General features: G+C 42.2%; 2 protein-coding genes across 8 annotated transcripts in view; one reads left to right on the forward strand and one right to left on the reverse strand.

Annotated features, from left to right (window-relative positions):
- Window positions 1–3,402, forward strand: part of TIAM2 (TIAM Rac1 associated GEF 2) — a 441,154-nt gene extending 437,752 nt beyond the window's left edge. For all 6 annotated transcript variants that reach the window (XM_044289376.1, XM_044289380.1, XM_044289379.1 and 3 more), the window contains one exon: window positions 2,031–3,402. In XM_044289376.1, the coding sequence (XP_044145311.1) occupies window positions 2,031–2,695 (665 nt within the window). In that variant the 3' untranslated portion in view covers window positions 2,696–3,402. The remainder of the gene's footprint in view (window positions 1–2,030) is intronic.
- Window positions 3,403–4,909: 1,507 nt separating this feature from the next.
- Window positions 4,910–19,261, reverse strand: part of TFB1M (transcription factor B1, mitochondrial) — a 191,710-nt gene continuing 177,358 nt past the window's right edge. For both annotated transcript variants that reach the window (XM_044292177.1, XM_044292178.1), the window contains exons 7-8: window positions 18,268–18,395; window positions 4,910–5,560 (exon numbers count right to left, since the gene is read on the reverse strand). In XM_044292177.1, the coding sequence (XP_044148112.1) occupies window positions 5,359–5,560; window positions 18,268–18,395 (330 nt within the window). In that variant the 3' untranslated portion in view covers window positions 4,910–5,358. The remainder of the gene's footprint in view (window positions 5,561–18,267; window positions 18,396–19,261) is intronic.

Raw genomic sequence — 19,261 nt, forward strand, 5'->3', positions numbered from 1 at the left:
GGCTCCGTCTACCTTCAGAAACTGCCGCCGCCCAGCGCGTCCCTCCAGCCCGCCCATCTCTTCCTGAATGCGATCCTCCTTGTGAGCGCCTGTATTCTGCGCATGCGCAGTGAATGTCTGACAGCTTCCCTGCTCAGACATCTCCACTGCGCCTGTTCCTCGGAGCACTATGGCGTCATCGCGCAGGCGCAGTGGAGATGTCTGAGCAAGGAAGCGGTCAGACATTCACTGCGCATGCGCAGAATACATACGATCGCATTCAGGAGGAGATGGGCGGGCTGGAGGGACGCGCTGGGCGGCGGCAGTTTCTGAAGGTAGACGGAGCCTCTAGGTGCTAATGACGCCCTCATAGCACCTAGAGGCTCATTAGCATATTAATAAAAGTAGTTTTTTTAGCCAAACCACCGCCCCAAAAGCAATTATATTAGGATGGTTGGCCAGAGCAGACACTAGCGGATCGCTAGTGTCTGACAGCTAAATATGTGACACCTAAGTGGTAGAAACCCTTTAAGTATCAACCTGAGATTTTTCCAGGTTTGACATGGTTAAGTAATCTTACAATAGGTAATAAATGTAAACATGGTAAAACTGTACATTACACAGAGTATTACTTTATATCCCATGTCAGGGGCGTAACTAGAAAATGCTGGGCCCCATAGCCTGCTGGGCTGAGTAGGAGAGTAGACAGGAAGGAGATGATCCTCGGCCTGTGCCCTCTCCTATTTAGGGCAACAGGAGCGATAATGTCACTGTATCCCACCTGCTGGGGAGAGCACAGGCCATGGAATGACATACCCTAATCATTACTGTGTGTGTACTGGCAGCTGGGGGACAAGCTCTTTTTGGCACCAAAGGCAGTGACTTCAAAATGCCCCCTCCCACACCCCAGTGTGATAACTGTCAAATGTACAGACCTTATTGCTGCTTAGGGAGGGTGCTATTACATGTAGCATTTTTGTAATGTGTTTAAGAAAGCATTTGAAAAACTGCAGGCAATAATACATGTTTTTCTGAAAACTCACATGCATCTTATGTTTTTGATCTATTATAATAATTCTCAATCAAGAATGCATATGTTTTGATGAGCATTTTTAAAGGGAACCTGTCATCATGAAAATGCAAAGTAATCTGCAGACAGCATGAAGTAGAGCAGGAGTTGAGCAGATGGATGTATAGTTTTATAGCAGAAGATTCAGTATAACTTTTATTTTATACATTTAATGTCCTGCTCATTCTGGGCTGTGAAGTCAAGGAAGCGGTCCTATCAGTGATTGACAGCTATCTCTGTATTCATAGTCAGAAGGCAGGCTTTGCAAAGTATTGATTGCCCATTGAATGTATTGTTATTACCCATATTGCTTCCTTTGCTTCCATTTTTCCATCCTGTTATACGCTGCTAGTATAGATGGTTATGACCACCCTGCAATCCAGCAGCGGTGACTGTGCTTGCTCATTATAGAAAAAAAACAGCAACCTATGTGCGCTCCCACGGTCCCGGCCACCAGAGAGGGAGTCGCTTTTTCCTATAGTGTGCAAGCACGACCACCGCTGCTGGATTGCAGGGTGGTCGTAACCATGGAAACTAACAGTGTATAGTGCAATGGAAAAATGAATCCAGCCAGCAAAGGAAGCAATATAGATAATACATTGTCTACATGATAAATGCCACTTGCTGAAGTTACACAGCCCCTTTTTAAGGTCCATTTAAACAAGCCAATAATCGCTCAAGTAGGGCAAGGCAGAAAATATGTAATAAATGTGTTGCATGCCATGAAGGTCAGTTTTTGGGGCACAAACTGCGGCAAAATTTGGGCTCATTTTCAATAGTAAACTAGTCCAATATTTTATGTAGGGCTCATTGCTGGTAAACTGCATTTTCTACGTTTTCTTTAGGTCATGTTTAGACATGGCTGCTTTTGTGTAACAAAGTACATTGTAAATCAAGTGATTATCTGTTCTACAAGTGCGTTTCTACCAAATCCTTTCCTGTTTAACTATGCAAACAATTATTTATTTCTTACCTTCAACAGCATCAACAAGGTCCTTAAAAGTGCTGAAGCACAGCTCTAGTACAGATTGGAGCAACAGTACAAGGGACAAGGGGAATGGATTAGATTCAGATGATGGCAGTCTAAGCAGCGGTACACAAAGTAGTGGTTGTCCAACAATAGAAAGCTTACAGGAATCCAAAAATCTGTCTCCAGTCAAGCACCTAAAAAAGAATGTTGCAGCCCTACCAAATACAACAGTAAAGGAATCGGACATTCTTAGTGATGATGATGATGATTACAGGTTGTCAAATATGAAAACCAGCTCAACAAGTATGAGAAACAGCCCGAATCAAGGAATTGAGGTACACTTCCAGAACCTTAATATTTCTGAACATTCCAAAACTGAGCCAAAATATGTGGAGCCCAAAATGATTGATGTAGAAGGTAACTTCCAGCATGCGGAACACCCAAAACTTGTACGGGGCCATTTCTGTCCAATTAAACGAAAGGTTACCAGCGGAAAACGGGAAAAGGGGATGATACAAGCCATGAAGGACCACCAACAATCCCTTGACAGCCATTCTGATTCTGCAAATATTGACCTCAATGCCATCCTGGAGAGGGAATTCAGCATTCAGAGTCTAACGTCTGTAGTAAATGAAGACTGCTTTTATGAAACTGTTGGGAAATGTGGAAAGTCTTAGCTCCTTAAATTAAGTGGGAAATCCCAGCTTGTGTACATTTTATGTAATATAGCAATTACATGGATATTGGTCTCAAAATAACAGAAGCATTGAACTGAAGAAATCTGGGATGTTCTTGTTTCTTTGGCAAGCTACACGTGGACTAGAAATCTATGAAAAACTACTTACTGTATCTGTTGACTTTTATGTTGTGCACTACTTCATGTTGCCATATAAGTTATTTTTTATTTATTGTGAATTGGAAAAATAAAGCTGACCAAATTCAAAACCTTTTGAAAGGATATCAATATCATTTAATTCTAGAATGTGTAAAATGGTGATGTATGTAATATTACATTACACAGGTGACCAATGAGATGGTAGTTATATTTTTGCATCAAGCGGTTGTGGGCACAATAAAAACAAAATAAAACCTCAAGGCTGGTTAGAATTACATAATTAACATAAATCTGAGAAATGAATTATGCTCGTATGGGCGATCAGTGACCAGAGGTTTAGGGCATTTTTTTAAAGGCTATTTTTGTGTTTTGCGTACCAAACTGCAGACATTTAATTTTGTACCCCACAATATGGTTTATAAAAAATAAATAAAAAAAAGTTAAAAAACTATAACTATCAATGTATAAAAAGAAAATCCTGTACTGTAATATTTTGTTTGTATTTTATTTTGTTTATCTTGTACAGTAAAATGAGTTGTTGCCCTAAAATATTGTTGGATGTTTATAATTGGTGCAGGATCATTATTCTTTATGCTATTTATGAGTTTTTGTTATTATTTTACTCTCTGAACAGCAACCTCTTCCAGGTACCGTATTTCTGTCTAAAAGCAGCAAATGCAGAAAATGGGTAAAAGCCTTCCTCCAAACGTTGTGGTTAAAACACTATGACCCTGATTTAGCACACCTTAACTTCAGAATTTTGGCTCCAAAAAGTCACAAAATGGGGCTTATGTAAAAAATGTGGGACTTTTTAAATTTTTACACCATGCGCTCATTTTGAAATGGAAAAGTGGGTGTGGTTAGCTATATTAAGTTTTAGGGCTTGCGCACCATGGTTCATGTCCGCATGGGTTCTGCATTTTTTACGGCTCAAATGCGGACCAATTCACTTCAGTGGGGCCGCAAAAGATGCAGACAGCACACCATATTCTGTCTGCGTCCTTATGTCTATTCCCCGCTAAAAAAATAAAAAATAAATAGAACATGTCCTATTCTTGGCTGTTTTGCGGTCAAGGATAGGGCATTTCTAAAGGAGTGAAATAAAAAAATGGCTGCATGCTCTCGGCTGGTATCTGTTTTGCGGACCTCCAAAAAATGGCTATGGCCATGTGCATGAGCCCCTTAACTCCAGATTTATCACTGAAACTTTTTGTAAAAGTCTCAATCTCACTCCAGTAGGAGAATGGAGTAGCTTTTCTAGATGGATTATAATGGTGTGTGTCTCTGGCCGACCTCACATCTACTGAATTATACTGACTGTGTTTAGAGATGAGCAAATTTCAGGTTATGAAATTCGTTCACGCTTTGTTTACTGGTAAAAGGTGAATTGCATTATGGATTCTGTTACCACGGACCATAACGCAATTCTATGACTAAATGCCTTTAGAGGCATTCCCTCATAATAGAAGTCTTTAGGCTGCAAAACGGATACGTCCCGTTTCCGTTATGCAGGGGAGTTCTCTCCTGCATAATGGAAATGGGACGGATCTGTTTTGCAGCCCATAAACTACTTTTAAGACTGAATAACGGAATGCATCTAAAGGCATTCCGTCATAGAATTGTGTCATGGTCCGTGGTAATGGAATAAAATAACGCAATTCACCTTTTACCAGTAAACGAAGCGTGAACGAAATTCTAAATATGAAATTTGCTCATCTGTGTTAGGTCAGTGCAATTCTGTAGATGCAATTCAGAGAGAGACTCACAGCATTATAAATAATTATAAAGCGTGCAGTCCTGTGAAAGGAACAGGGTCTATAAAGGGAAATCCTGCTCCCACAGTGGTGGACAAAGGGGGAAAAAAATACCATTCCTAGAGTATGCTACATAGAAATAAAAATAAAAATTTATGTAATAAAAAAAAATGCTAAAAACCACAAAACCTGTGTGTGAATCCACCCTAATGTGTGCAAACAGAAAATATTACTATCAAATCAGTAAACTATTTTAGGATAATTAGATAAAAACTCCATCTTTAACAATTCTACCAGTGAAATTACACGCAATGTCTTATCTTTATTTATCAGCCACTTTCTAAAATGTTCAATTGGCACTTGATGCCATCAGCCACATTACAATTACGTGAAATGGGTTTTAATTCATTTCTTTAAACCCTTTTTTTTTTTTGCAGCCATTATAGAAAAAAAAAATGCAAATACAGCTTTAAATGTGTTTTTCAGATATTATATAGATTATAAATACAAGAAACAAATCCATATATTTTCAACAGCATAAATCTGCAGATGTCAAAATCATGTGCTTGTTAAAGTAAGGTCTCATCGGGACAAAGAATTTCCTAAGTCCTGTGTCACTGTGTAGAAAGATACTGTTAAGAACAGTTTATTCTAGCAGTGTTGTAAGGAGTGGCATTACTTCTGTTGTTATGATGATCCTATTACAATCCTAGTGTTTCACTTTCTTCATTGTTCTGGATATCGTGACCCTTCATTTTTTTTTCTGACGAAGTTCTTCTCTAAAGTTGTAGGAGAAAAGGCTTGGATCCCGATCACACAGTTCTCTATAGGCATTACATAAACCTTGGAAATGCTTCATTGACAGTTCAGAAGGGCGCAGGGTTGGTTCGACATTAGCTAAGGTTAGAATTTGCTCTGTAAGTTTTGTACGTTGCTCTTCAGGAAATAACAGTCTGTAAAAGAGATTTATAAAAAAATCTAAATAAATGCATAAAGCACACTTATTGGTCCACATAATAGTTAAAGTGAAACTTTTTTTTTATTTTTGCGTTGCTTACTTTAGTAAATAAGTGTAAATGTTGCCAGATTGTAATGAATACATCACTTTACTGACGCTGAAAATATCCAGCACTGCAACGAGAAAACATCCAGCATGGTGGTAAAGAGGTACGCTTACATGTTTCAGACCAAAAGGCCCTTAGTCATGGCATGACTAAGGACCGCAGGCTTACCTCTGTACCACCATGCTGGATGTTTTATCTGATTGAATAAAAAAGTGTATTCAGGATTCCCGATACAGTCCTGGATATTTTTTTTTCTTCCTCCCTCTGAAGTTATTCTGTGTACTCAAGGAATACCTGTCTGAGGATTGGTGAGCTATATCTATTCCTTATAATATCACTGCACTGATCTAACTGCTTTAAAATTTTTAAACTCCACGGAATTGAACTTTTATTAACCAGTTCAAGACAGGCTGTTTCCCTGCATAAGTGCATATTTTTTTTTATACCGGGGAAAATGTAAAAAAAAAAAAAAAAAGGGATTTTTTTTCCCCCACTTTGTTGAACTTTTGGTAAAACAAATACTTTTTTGAATGATGTCCCGTTTCCATGACAGTCATTTTGAGATAGGAGATGTATGGGCAATAGTCCCAGGAGGCGAGGCTGGAAGCTGCAGTGTTATGTGTGGTGGCCTTCTTTAATAAGTTTTTGGATTTACCACTTTGTGTCGTTACCCCATAAGGTCTATCACTGTATTAAATAAACTCCCCATAAACAATTAAGATATAATCAGAGATTGCATATAGTCATGATATAGATCACCACAATTTTAGGGGCGGATATATAGCTCATGCTTACCGTCTTAATAGTTTGGTGATTTGGAAGACACATGGTGCGGATTACCCTCTTCTCTCCACGTGGTGTCCCTTTTCTATCCCTGCCTACAGGTAGAGCACCTGCCTGAAAAGGACAACCTCCAACTCTGTGGCTAAGCCCTCAATCAGTCCTACAGTGACCCTAATTTCTTGGAGAATGCAGAAGTCCCAATGTGTGTGTTTCCACAACAACAAAAAACCTGGTTCATCGGGGGACCAAAAAGATATTAATAAATGTACCATTAAAAATGTAATGGTACCATCCAGTGATGCTGGCAATGCTGATATCAGGAGATATTATGCATGTGGCCTACATTTGCATGTATACTATCAAGCACAGAAGGCCACCTAACCATGCCTAAATGTCAACCTTTCAGTGTTACCTATGTTCTAAATCCATTATTTTAATTGGATTTTCTGTATCAGTGTGGATGATAAATGTATTAAAATGATTTAAACCAAAGAGGTCTTTATTAGACGTAGTAATCCGCAGAGGATACATTTATTTACTAGTTTAGAAAATGAGCGTTGCATAGACTGTCATTAGAGACTATTTTTATTTTGTCTAAATAAAGCCCATAACATTAATCCCCACTGGGATTTACAGTTTAATCGCATTATGTGAGCCTCTACATGCTAAGGCCATTTTCATAAGAAACTATGTTCGTTTTTGGAGTCTTGACATGGCGTTTAATAATAATTTGCCTAAAAGTTTAGTTTATTGACTGAACACACTGAAGAAATAACAGTTGATAAATTGACTCCACAGAAGCTATCTCAAAAGTGACATACAATATGGCTGTGCTTACAGTTATCACATGCATAAAGTAACAAGTAAAAGAAATATAATCTCCTAATTTTTATTTCTAATCCTCTAAGTCTACGTTCATTTCAGCAGAGGAACAGCCTGCCAGAGTTCACCATATCCAAATAAGGCCAGGAACTGCTGCATCTCCATTCACTACAATGGGATTCGATGGGGATCCGGACAGTTGCATGCACAACTTTTTATCCGTCCAAAAGCTGGCATTTATGCCGGAAAGTGGCCGGATCCTATTGTAGTCAGTGGGGAGCTGCCAGTTCTCGGAATTATCCAGCACTGTCGGATGCCGAGAACTACGGAAGGGTGTTCCTCTGCCGGAACAGCCTGGCAGATTTAAAAATGCTTATGTGAACATAGCCCTACACAGTTATTTACATATACAGTCATACAATTTTTTTGGTGTGAATCATTTGTCTGCAAATTGTTTTGAGTTCTTTTAATGGATCTAAAAATGGCAATACCTTTATTATATATATATATATACACGTGAGCTTAATAAATGTACAAGGTCCTCTGCTAAAAATTAGATTTATGTAAATATGACCACTTATGCTCTGGATTAAAAAAATTAATTATATGCACGTTTTTCGGAAGAAAATCTATTTTATCCTTCTAGTAAGTGTTATATATCTGGAAATAAACTAAGATTAGAATTAATTTTACAAAATTACCAATATGGTAGAGGAAGCTCACCAGTTACCCTGGAGCCCAGCCCACTGACCACCCCTTAGGCCCCTTTCACACCAGAGAGAATTCCGCACAGGTGCAATGCGTGAGGTGAACGCATTGCACCTGCACTGAATCCAGATCTATTCACTTCAATGGGGCTGTGTATATGAGCAGTGATTTTCACGCATCACTTGTGTGATGCAAGCCTGTACAAGCCTTCTACAAGATCATTAATAAATATATTGAAGAGAATAGGGCCCAATACTGACCCCTGAGGTACTCCGCTAGTGACAGTGACCCAATCTGAGTGTGTACCATTAATAACCACCCTCGGTTTTCTATCATTGAGATAGTTACTTACCCACATACAGACGTTTTCTCCCAGTCCAAGCATTCTCATTTTATATACTATATTTTGGCATGACCGATCCCTCATGAAGCCATGCTGATATGGCGTTATTTGCTCATTTCTGTTGAGATCCTCCAAGATAGCATCTCTTAGAAAACCTTCAAACGGTTTACCCACAACAGATGTAAAACTTACCGGCCTATAATTTCCTGGGTCTGTTTTTGCACCCTTTTTGAATATTGGCACATTTGCTATGTGCCAATCCTGTGGAACACTCCCTGTCAATATAGAGTCTGTAAATATCAGAAATAAGGGTTTGGCTATGACTACTTAATTATCATAGGATATGGGGTTGTATGCCATCTGGCCCTAGCGATTTGTCTATGCTAATCTTTTTAAGTCACTGTTGGACTTATTCCTGGATCAGACAGGGCACTTTTAATGTTGAATTTACTTTTACATTCTGCATTTCATCTGACAGTTTGTTTTCCTCAGTGAATAGAGTGGAGAAAAAAATATTTAGTAGCTTTGCTTTCTCCTGGTCGCTCTCTGCAACTCCCCCCTCATTGCTCTGTAGAGGGACGACACCTTCCGATTTATACTTTTTACCATTTATATAATCGAAGAACATTTTAGGGTTAGTTTTGCTCTCTTTTGCAATTAACCTCTCGGTCTCTAGTGTGGCGTTTTTTTTTTTTTACAGGTTCTATTATTTTTTTCCCTATAGTTTTTCGGTGCTTCATCGTGACCCACCTGTTTTAGTGATTTTTAAATGCTTTCTTTTTGTCATTTATTGCCTTCTTTACAGTTCTATTTATCCACATTGGTTTCTTCTTGTTCCTTAACCTTTTATTCCCATAAGGTATGTGTGACGGTAGTATAAAATATCCCCGTCAAGCATTCCCTTCTTCCCATAAAAGAAAATCACCCAATATTCCACGAGTAGGAATATCCCTGGAATTGCCGAATAATCCACACATGAGTCAAAACTTAATGCTGGAACAAAACGAGACCTATTTACTGGCACACAGAACTCACAATTTATGCAGCATAAAACTCCTCCTCTGGGCCAGGCTAGATAATTGAGTTTTAACAATACACAAAGCTCAATTGTCTGCTGGCCAGAACATTTACAATTTTTAACAATTTCAGAAAAGTACTTTCTATCCCACATACAAACATAATTTCAACCTCCCTGTTCGGTACACAAATACATTCATTCTTGACATTTGGAACCGAACAATATAGACCTTAAAATAGCAGGGAGAGAATTAAACTGAAGCATATAGGCAATTGCATCACAGTCCTTCACAATGGCCCCCCTTTTTCTCCCTGCTCCGGCAACTCTGTTGGACCTTTCCTGGTCCAGTAGGGTTGACTGGTTCAGAGCTTTTAGTCCGAGGTTAAATCAGTTTGGCGTGACAATCCATCGGCATTCCCGTTTTGCTTGCCTGGGCGATAATGAATCGTAAAGTCATAGGGCTGTAAGGCCAAGCTCCAGCGTAGCAAACGGGCGTTGTCCCCTGAAACCCGGTTAAGCCACACCAAGGGGTTGTGATCGGTGATGAGAGTGAACGCCCGGCCATAAAGGTAAGGTGAGCTTTTTGAGTGCCCATACCAAGGCCAAACACTCTTTTTCAATGGTGGCATAGCTGACCTCCCTTGGCAACAGCTTCCGACTCAGGTATGCCACCTGGTGCTCGCCTCCATCCTCCCTGATCTGGCTTAGTACTGCCCCCAGTCCAAACATTGAAGCGTCTGTGTGGACAATAAATCTTTTGTTAGGATCTGGGGTAACCAACACCGGAGCATTAACCAGATTAGTCTTTAGTGCTTGGAAATCCACCTCGCATTCCGGGGACCACAGGACTTGTCGGGGTAGCTTCTTTTTGGTCAAGTCGGTCAGGGGTTTGGCCAGGGTGCTATAGTTGGGTACAAAGCGTCTGTAATAGCCGGCTGTGCCTAAGAAAGCCATGAGTGGGCCAATTGGCAACGGCCTCGATCTTAGCCGGCTCCGGCCGTTGCTTACCACATCCTACTCGGTGGCCCAAATATTGTACCACCGCCATACCCAAGTGACATTTGTCGGGTTTCAGGATCAGCCCGGACCCCCTGATCCTATCTAATACTACCCCTATGTGCTCTAGGTGCGCTTCCCAGGTATCGCTGTGGATGGCGATGTCATCCAGGTAAGCGCATGCAAAGCTCTGGAGACCCCCAAGTAACTGATCCACCATCCGTTTGAAGGTGGCCGGGGTGTTCTTCATCCCGAACGCCATAACCCGGAATTGGTATAGGCCGAACGGGGTGATGAAGGCCGACTTGGGTATGGCATCTTCTGCTAGGGGAATCTGACAATATCCCTTGCATAGGTCTATTGTGGTCAGATACTTCCCTGCAGAGATACGCTCAAGCAGCTCGTCCATCCGTGGCATCGGATAGGCGTCCGTAACTGTCTTGTCGTTGAGGCGTCGGTAATCTACACAGAAGCGGGTTGTCCCATCCTTCTGTGGCACTAAGACTACCGGCGAGGCCCAAGGACTTTCCGAGGGTTCGATTACGCCTAGCCGAAGCATCTCATCTATTTCCTTCCGCATCCCTTCCCGGACTGCGTCGGGGATACGGTAGGGAGGCTGTCTCAGGGGTGCCTGTCCTGGAGTCTCGACCTTGTGTATGGCTAGGAGTGTGTATCCAGGCTCCTGAGAGAATGTGGCCTGTTTTGTTTCTAGTAAGCGGACAGCTTGAGCCCGCTCTTGCGGCTCCAGCTGTTCACCTAGCTGGACTTTCTTTATCTGGGTCATCCCTTCGTTACTGCCCAATAGGTCGGGAAGGGGTAGGGTCTCTGTGTCTTCTCCTGCTGGTGCACAGATAGCGGCTACCTCCTCTGCCCGTTCCTGATAGGCCTTGAGCATGTTGATGTGAAAGGTTCGTTTCACATCTTCATCCTCGCAGCTGGCTATCGTGTAGGTCGTGTCGCATATCTGTCCTATAACTTTATAGGGGCCCTGCCAGGCGGCCTGGAGCTTGTCTGTTCGGACCGGCCTTAATACCATGACCTTTTGGCCTATCTGAAAGCTCCGGTGCCTAGCCTGTCGGTCATACCATACCCTCTGGCGCTGCTGGGCCGCCCGGAGGTTCTCTCGCACTGTCTGGGCTAATTCCTCCATGCGGTCCCTCAGCTCCAGGACATAAGGTACAACCGGGGTCCCCTCAATCTCTGTCTGCCCCTCCCAGTGATCCTTGATGAGATCTAAGGGCCCCCTCACCTGCCTCCCATAGAGAAGTTCGAAGGGTGAGAATCCGGTCGATTCCTGCGGCACCTCTCGGTAGGCAAAGAGAAGGTGTGGCAGGAATCACTCCCAATCCTTGTATGCCCCCGTGAACGACGTCAACATTTGCTTTAGCGTTCCGTTGAAGCGCTCGCACAGGCCGTTAGTCTGGGGATGGTATGGGGAGCTAGTCAGGGATTTAACTCCACAGGTTTTCCATATCTGCTGGGTTACCTCGGCCGTGAATTGGGTATCTTGGTCGGACAGAACCTCCTTGGGAAAGCCTACTCGGGAAAATACTTTAACTAGGGCCTCTGCTACGGTCTCAGCCTGTATGTTAGAGAGAGCTACCGCTTCGGGGTAACGGGTGGCGTAGTCTACTATGGTGAGTATATACCGCTTGCCGGAACGGCTAGGTTGGACCAGGGGCCCTATAATGTCCACGGCTACCCTTGTGAACGGTTCTTCAATAATGGGCATGGAAACTAGTTTAGCCTTTGGGTGGTCTCCCTTTTTACCTATACGTTGGCATACCTCGTACGTTTGACAATACGCCCTGAAGTCGTCGGATACCCCAGGCCAAAAGAAGTTCTGGGTTATCCGATACCCTGTCTTGCGTATTCCCAAATGGCCTGCCAAGGGTACGTCGTGCCCAATCCTCAATAACTCCTGCCGGTATTTCCGGGGAACTACCAGCTGGTGTTTTTGCTTAGGCCCTGGTGCATTACCCCGGGTCTTGGTGAGCCTGTACAAGCGGCCTCTCTCCCAGATAAATTGCTCCTTCTCTAATTCCCCTTGGCCCCTCCTGGCTTTCTCTCTATACTTTCTGAGGAAAGGGTCTCCGGTCACCTCCCGCCCAAAGTCCTCTGGGGTGTCCCAGGGTAGGGGTTCTACAGTCAAGGGTAGGTTGGGTTGGCTTACCTGGGTCTCAGTAGGAAGTGGATGGCTCTCGGCAGCGCGACTTTGTGCTCTGGTGGTTACTGCGTGGGCCTCCTGAGCGGGGGTAGAGGTGAACGCCGAAGTCAGGGGGCCAATGTCGTTGCCCAAGATGACTTCAGAAGGTAAGTCTTTCATGACGCCCACATGAACATTACCAGCTCCCGCCCCCCATTCTAGGTGTACCTGTGCAGTAGGAATACGGTATACTGCCCCCCCCGCCACTCTCACAGCAATTGATTTCCCCGGTTTCTCTGATGCCTTAATAAGGTGTCTTTGTACCAACGTGATGGTTGCCCCACTGTCTCTTAATCCCCGGGCGGTTTTTCCATTAACCATGACCAGCTGACAATGGTGTTTCCTGTTGTCCGTAATAACAGATTGTACCATGAGGTCTTCGTAAAGGGTGCCCAATGGTTCTTCCTGACCCAGTTCCTGGGGATCCCAAGCCGAGTCTACGCAATGAGCTACTGCTGGGGGGCGGTACCCAGGTCGAGACCAATTTGACCTGGTGTTGTTGTCCATGGGGCAATTCTGCTTGTAGTGACCCAGCTGTTTGCACCGGAAGCAGCGTTTTTCATTGTCCTCCTGGCGTGGATAGCGAGGGCTAGATGTCACCGGTCTGTTAGGAGGTTGGTATCTAGCGGCGGGTGGGTATAAGGGCACCGTTGGTCGTGGAGGTTGTACCCGTGGTGTGACCGGGTTCGTCTTGCGAGTATCCGCATATTCATCCGCCAACTTAGCGGCCTCTGGTAGAGTCATGGGCCGGCGATCTCTCACCCAGTCTTTGACATCCGTCTGGATGTGATCGTAAAATTGTTCCAGGAGCATTAGTTGCAAAATGCCCTCTGCGGTGGTGGCCTGGCTGCTGTTGACCCAGTTAGAGGCCGACAGGGATAACTGGCATGCCCATTCCTCGTAAGAGTCTTTCGTGGTTTTGCGTGAGTCCCTGAATTTTTGTCGGTAGGACTCCGGGGTTACTGCATCACGAGCCAGGAGCACTTCTTTAACCCTGGCGTAGCTATGGATCTCCTGCTCTGGCACGGTCCGGAAAGCATCAGAAGCTTTGCCTGACAGTTTGCCTGACAATATTGAGACCCACTCTCCTCTATCTATTCGGTGCAGGTTACATTGTCGCTCAAAATCTGCCAGGTAATTATCAATTTCACAGTCTTTTTCATCAAAAGCTTTAAAAGCGCTAAACGGAATCTTCCTTGTGTCTGCTGTACTGTACTCACTGTTTGGAGAATGTGCAGCTGCTTGTTGGACTGCTGCCAGTTTTAACTGTAGCTCTGCGTCTCTTATTTGTTTAGCCTCCTCCGCTAACAGGTTCATCACTTTCAGCACCACATCCGCCGTTGGGTTCGGACCGAACCATGCTAGCTTCTCTCTCATTGCCTTGTTGGCTGGTGATTCCTCCTCCTAAATCACTGGTGTCCCCATCTCTTGTACTGCTGGCGTTGCTGCAACCAAGTTCTCCTGGTCTAGCTCCATTAATTCTGCTATAATGACCCGCTTGGTTTTGTTGCTAGCAATCCTTCCACGGACTTCCAGTAGTTCTTTCAGTGTATTTCTTTTAAGCAGGGTGTACCAGCCTTCCATTCACTGTTCCCAGTGTCTGCTTGGAATCCTGGTGTAAAGGAAAGTAGAAGGGAAAATCCCGCTGCTGCCAACCAGTTGTGACGGTAGTAGAAAATATCCCCGTCAAGCATTCCCTTCTTCCCATAAAAGAAAATCACCCAATATTCCACGAGTAGGAATATCCCTGGAATCGCCGAATAATCCACACATGGGTCAAAACTTAATGCTGGAACAAAACGAGACCTATTTACTGGCACACAGAACTCACAATTTATGCAGCATAAAACTCCTCCTCTGGGCCAAGCTAGATAATTGAGTTTTAACAATACACACAGCTCAATTGTCTGCTGGCCAGAACATTTACAATTTTTAACACTTTCAGAATACACACAGCTCAATTGTCTGCTGGCCAGAACATTTACAATTTTTAACACTTTCAGAAAAGTACTTTCTATCCCACATACAAACATAATTTCAACCTCCCTGTTCAGTACACGAATACATTCATTCTTGACATTTGGAACCGAACAATATAGACCTTAAAATAGCAGGGAGAGAATTAAACTGATGCATATAGGCAATTGCATCAAAGTCCTTCACAGTATGTACTTCTTACAATTAGATTTTAGGATGCTTTTAAAAATATCCAATTTTGTGGTGGTATTTTTATTTTTGAGGAATTTGTCCCAGTTAGTTAGGCCTATAGCCTCTCTTAGTTGGCTAAATTTCGCTTTTTTGAAGTTTGATAGTTTTGTTCCTCCCTGTAGAAATGCTCGTTTGAAGGATAATTGGAAGGTTATTACTTTACGGTCACTATTTCCCAGGTGTCCCCCCAACCTGCACATCTGTTGTTCTGTCAGGTCTATTGGTTAATACTAAGTCCAGTATGGCCGTCCCTCTAGTCTGGTCCTGAACCAGTTGGCAAAGGCATTTGTTTCCCAGTCTATATCTGGGTAGTTGAAGTCCCCCATAATAACCACCTTATTATGATTTGCTGCCTTGTCTATCTCGTTTAGTAGTAGATTTTCTGTGGACTCTATAGGACTATATTAGGTGGTTTATAATAATAAATTACTAATAGGAGTTTATTATTTTTGCCTCCATGTATTTCTACCCACAGTGACTCCACATGTTCATGTCCCTCACTTATATCTTCTCGGACTTTGGGCTTTAGACAGGACTTTACATAAAGGCAAACCCCTCCCCCCTCTCCGGTTTTGGGGATCCTTTCTACACAGACTGTAACCCTGTACATTAACTGCCCAGTCATAGCCATCATGCAGCCATGTCTCAGTTATTCCCACTAAGTCATAGTCCTCCTCACACATCACTAATTCCAGTTCACTGGTTTTATTAGTCAGGCTTCTGGCATTAGTATACATACAATTAAGAGGTTTATAAGTGAAAATAATTAAGATCGGGTCCCCATCCCGATCGTCTCCTAGCAACCATGCGTGAAAATCGCACCGCATCAGCACTTTCTTGCGGATACTTGCGATTTTCACGCAGCCCCATTCACTTCTATGGGACCTGCATTGTGTGAAAAACACACTATATAGAGCTTGCTGCGATTTTTCACGCACCGCACAAGTGAAGCGTGAAAATCACTGCTCATGTATACAGCCCCATTGTAGTGAATGGGTGCGGGTGCAATGCGTTCACCTCACGCATTGCACCCACGCACAATTCTCGCCCGTGTGACAGGGGCCTTATAGTTCTTTCCTCAGTGGTGAAAAGACAATAAATGGATGCTGGAACCTAACAGGCGAGTTTTAAACCATTTTGGGTCAAATTCCAGACCGGATCATGATGGGAACAACCTGTTTCATAGGTGTCAATACATATTATACATGACTACCGCATTATATATTTGTGTTAATACATATTATAAATTTGACTACGGCACTAGATTATAATGATAATGTTAATAGATGTTATGCTTTCTTTTGTATACCATAAAAAATAAGAATTGATAGAAGTAGGGGGTGGGGGAAGGTCGCAGGAAGCATCAATGCGCTGGTATACAGCCTCGCACCGACATAACCCGTTCATAAGAACCTGAAGATCTCCAGTTCTGCATTATGCCCCTTCAGTATCAAGGATCCAAGCTGGGTAATTCCCACTCAGCCCCCAATAGTATATACTCGGGCACCCAATTTAGGCCTACAAATAGCACCAAAAGTTAGGAACAACAATAAGAAAGCAACTATAAGCAATTTGATTAACTTAAATGCCTTTTACAGGTGTGGCCTATGTCAAAATTGCAAACAAACAGATTTTCAGAGGAAAACTACTGTTATAAAATCTACAACAAACCATTTTAAATGGGAGATAAAGGAAACTCTTAGGCCCCTTTCACACGGGTGAGTTTTCCGCGCGGGTGCAATGCGTGAGGTGAACGCATTGCACCCCCAATGGAATCCGGACCCATTCATTTCTATGGGGCTGTGCACATGCGCGGTGATATTCACGCATCACTTGTGTGTTGCGTGAAAATCGCAGCAGGCTCTATTTTGTGCGTTTTTCACGCAACGCAGGCCCCATAGAAGTGAATGGGACTGCGTGAAAATTGCAAGCATCCGCAAGCAAGTCCAGATGCGGTGCGATTTTCACGCACGGTTGCCAGGAAATGATCGGGATGGAGACCCGATCATTATTATTTTCCCTTATAACATGCTTATAAGGGAAAATAATAGCATTCTTAATACAGAATGCATAGTACAATAGGACTGGAGGGGTTAAAAAAAAAAAAAAAAAAAAAAAAAAAAAAATTTAACTCGCCTTAATCCACTTGATCGCGCAGCCCGGCTTCTCTTTTGTCAGGACCTGGGTAAAGGACGTCACTGCGCTCATCACATGGTCTGTCACATGATCCATCACCATGGGAAAAGATCATGTGATGAGCGCAGTGACGTCACCAGAGGTCCTTTACCCAGTTCCTGAAGAAAGAAGACAGAAGAGAAGCCGGGCTGCGCAAACAAGTGGATTCAGGTGAGTTAAATTATTGTTATTTTTTTAAACCCCTCCAGCCCTATTGTACTATGCATTCTGTATTAATGTTATAAGGGAAAATAATACAATCTATCCAGCAGGTAGGGAGGGCGATTTTATTTCTCGGATGTCTAGATGTGAATGAAAGAAGATATATGAATTTGGATCCTTGATACCGAAGGGGCTCAAGCAGAACTGGAGCTCTTCGGGTTCTTATGAATGGGTTGATGGGACAGAACGCACAAAGCGTCAATGCCAGGCTGTATACTAGCACATTGACGCTTCCTGCGACATTCCCCCACCCCCTACTTCTATCAATTATATATTTTTTTTTTTTTATTATTATTATTATTATTAATGGTAATTAATGGAAATTGAAATTGACCAAAATGGTTAAAAACTCGGCTGTTAGGTTCCAGCAGCCATTTATTGTCTTTTCACCACTGAGGAAGGAACTATAAGTTCCGAAATGCGTCTGGTCACGGTTCCTGAACGGACAGTGTGGATTGTCATTCATTAAGAATTTCGGCATAGCAGAACTCTAGTTAGCTGTTGGCGTCTTGGCAAGTTTAACACACATGCATTAGAAGAGGCGCAGCAAGGAGCTATACAATTAAGCCATCACAATCCAAGGCTGGTTGGAGTAAAAGCAGCGCAGACTAACACAATCGTGAGTAACACATACAGCAAATGCTGTGGAAATTAATTGTGGACTAACAATAATGTTCTATTGACACATGCGCATAAGAAATGAGATAATTGAGAATTAGCACTGCACATTGAAACAGTATAGTAGATTGTGAGGATGCTTTGCAAATCTATAACTAATTAAGAGGACTGTGTAATTTAGTGAATACAATCAAACTACAACTTTTTTGTATATTCATACTTCTATATTTTATTTTTTATATATGCGTGAGCTCTGCATTTAAAGGGACCTTGTTCATGAAATGGACGATATGAATTGTGTTTTTTAGATATTTATGTAAATGTAGGGACAGTTTTTTTATGCATTGTGTTTTATATATATATATATATATATATATATATATTAAATAGCAAACGTGTGTGCAAATTACAGTGAGTCAGCCATTTTTATTATTAAGATTACAATTAATTTTATGGCGTAATAACAGATATAATAATTATAATAATAATTCACTTACGAAACTCCTCTGTAGCAGTATTTCCGTCGGAGTTGGAATACACTTTGAACTACTTTTTCTATGAGTTTAAAAGGCTGGTCTATTTTTGGTTGTATTAATGGCGTGAAATGCACAACACCAACATCTACCTGCAAAATAAAATAAAAAATAACAAGCTGATTTGTCAATGGAAGAAATCATATGGTCTGACAAGTACAGTAGAGTCACAATGTATTTCTTCAGAATTTATAAAGCACCTCTTGCCTGTAGAGCATAATGCGAAAATTATTATTTGTTACATGTCACTAACATACTGGTAATTGAGGAGTACAATAAAATTTGCAAATCACAGACATCACTCTAAAGGCCAGTTTACACTGTGTTTTTGGTGCTGCTCATTTTGGAGTATTTCTACCTCAAAATCGTCTCGAAAAAAGCCTGAAAACAACCTCCCATTTATGTCAATGGGAAGAAGCAGTTTTTGTTGTTTTTTTTTTTTTACAAATGGAAACAGCATGCCCTATCTTGGGGAAGAATTAGAGCTAAAACTCCCATTGAAATGAAAAGGAAGCATAAGGGCCAGTTCACATGACTGTTTTTGAAATAATACACTTTTTTTTTAACCAAATGGGTGTTCACCCCAACACAAAGCTGAATTTTCAGCTTGAGGTTTTTGAAGGAGATCAGAGCAAAAAAAAAACAAGCGTAAAATGCACCAAAAACGCATTGACTTATATGGAGCAGTTTTTTTTCTGCTTCCTATTGATTTCAATGGGCATGCTGCTTCTATTTTCCACGTGTAAAAAAAGTGCTGCTTCCCACTGAAATAAATGGGAGGCTGTTTTGAGGCCTTTTCTGGAGCTGATTTTGAGGCAGAAATCCTCCAAAATCAGCACCAAAAGACTGTTAACTGGCCCTAAAAAAAAATGTTCCTCACTAGGGATGAGCGAACTTCATATTCTGAAGTTCGGGTTGGGGTATATGCTGAATTGCGTTATGGATTCCGTTACCATGG

This window comes from Bufo gargarizans, chromosome 4, assembly GCF_014858855.1.
Source record: "Bufo gargarizans isolate SCDJY-AF-19 chromosome 4, ASM1485885v1, whole genome shotgun sequence".
NCBI classification, from domain to species: domain Eukaryota; kingdom Metazoa; phylum Chordata; class Amphibia; order Anura; family Bufonidae; genus Bufo; species Bufo gargarizans.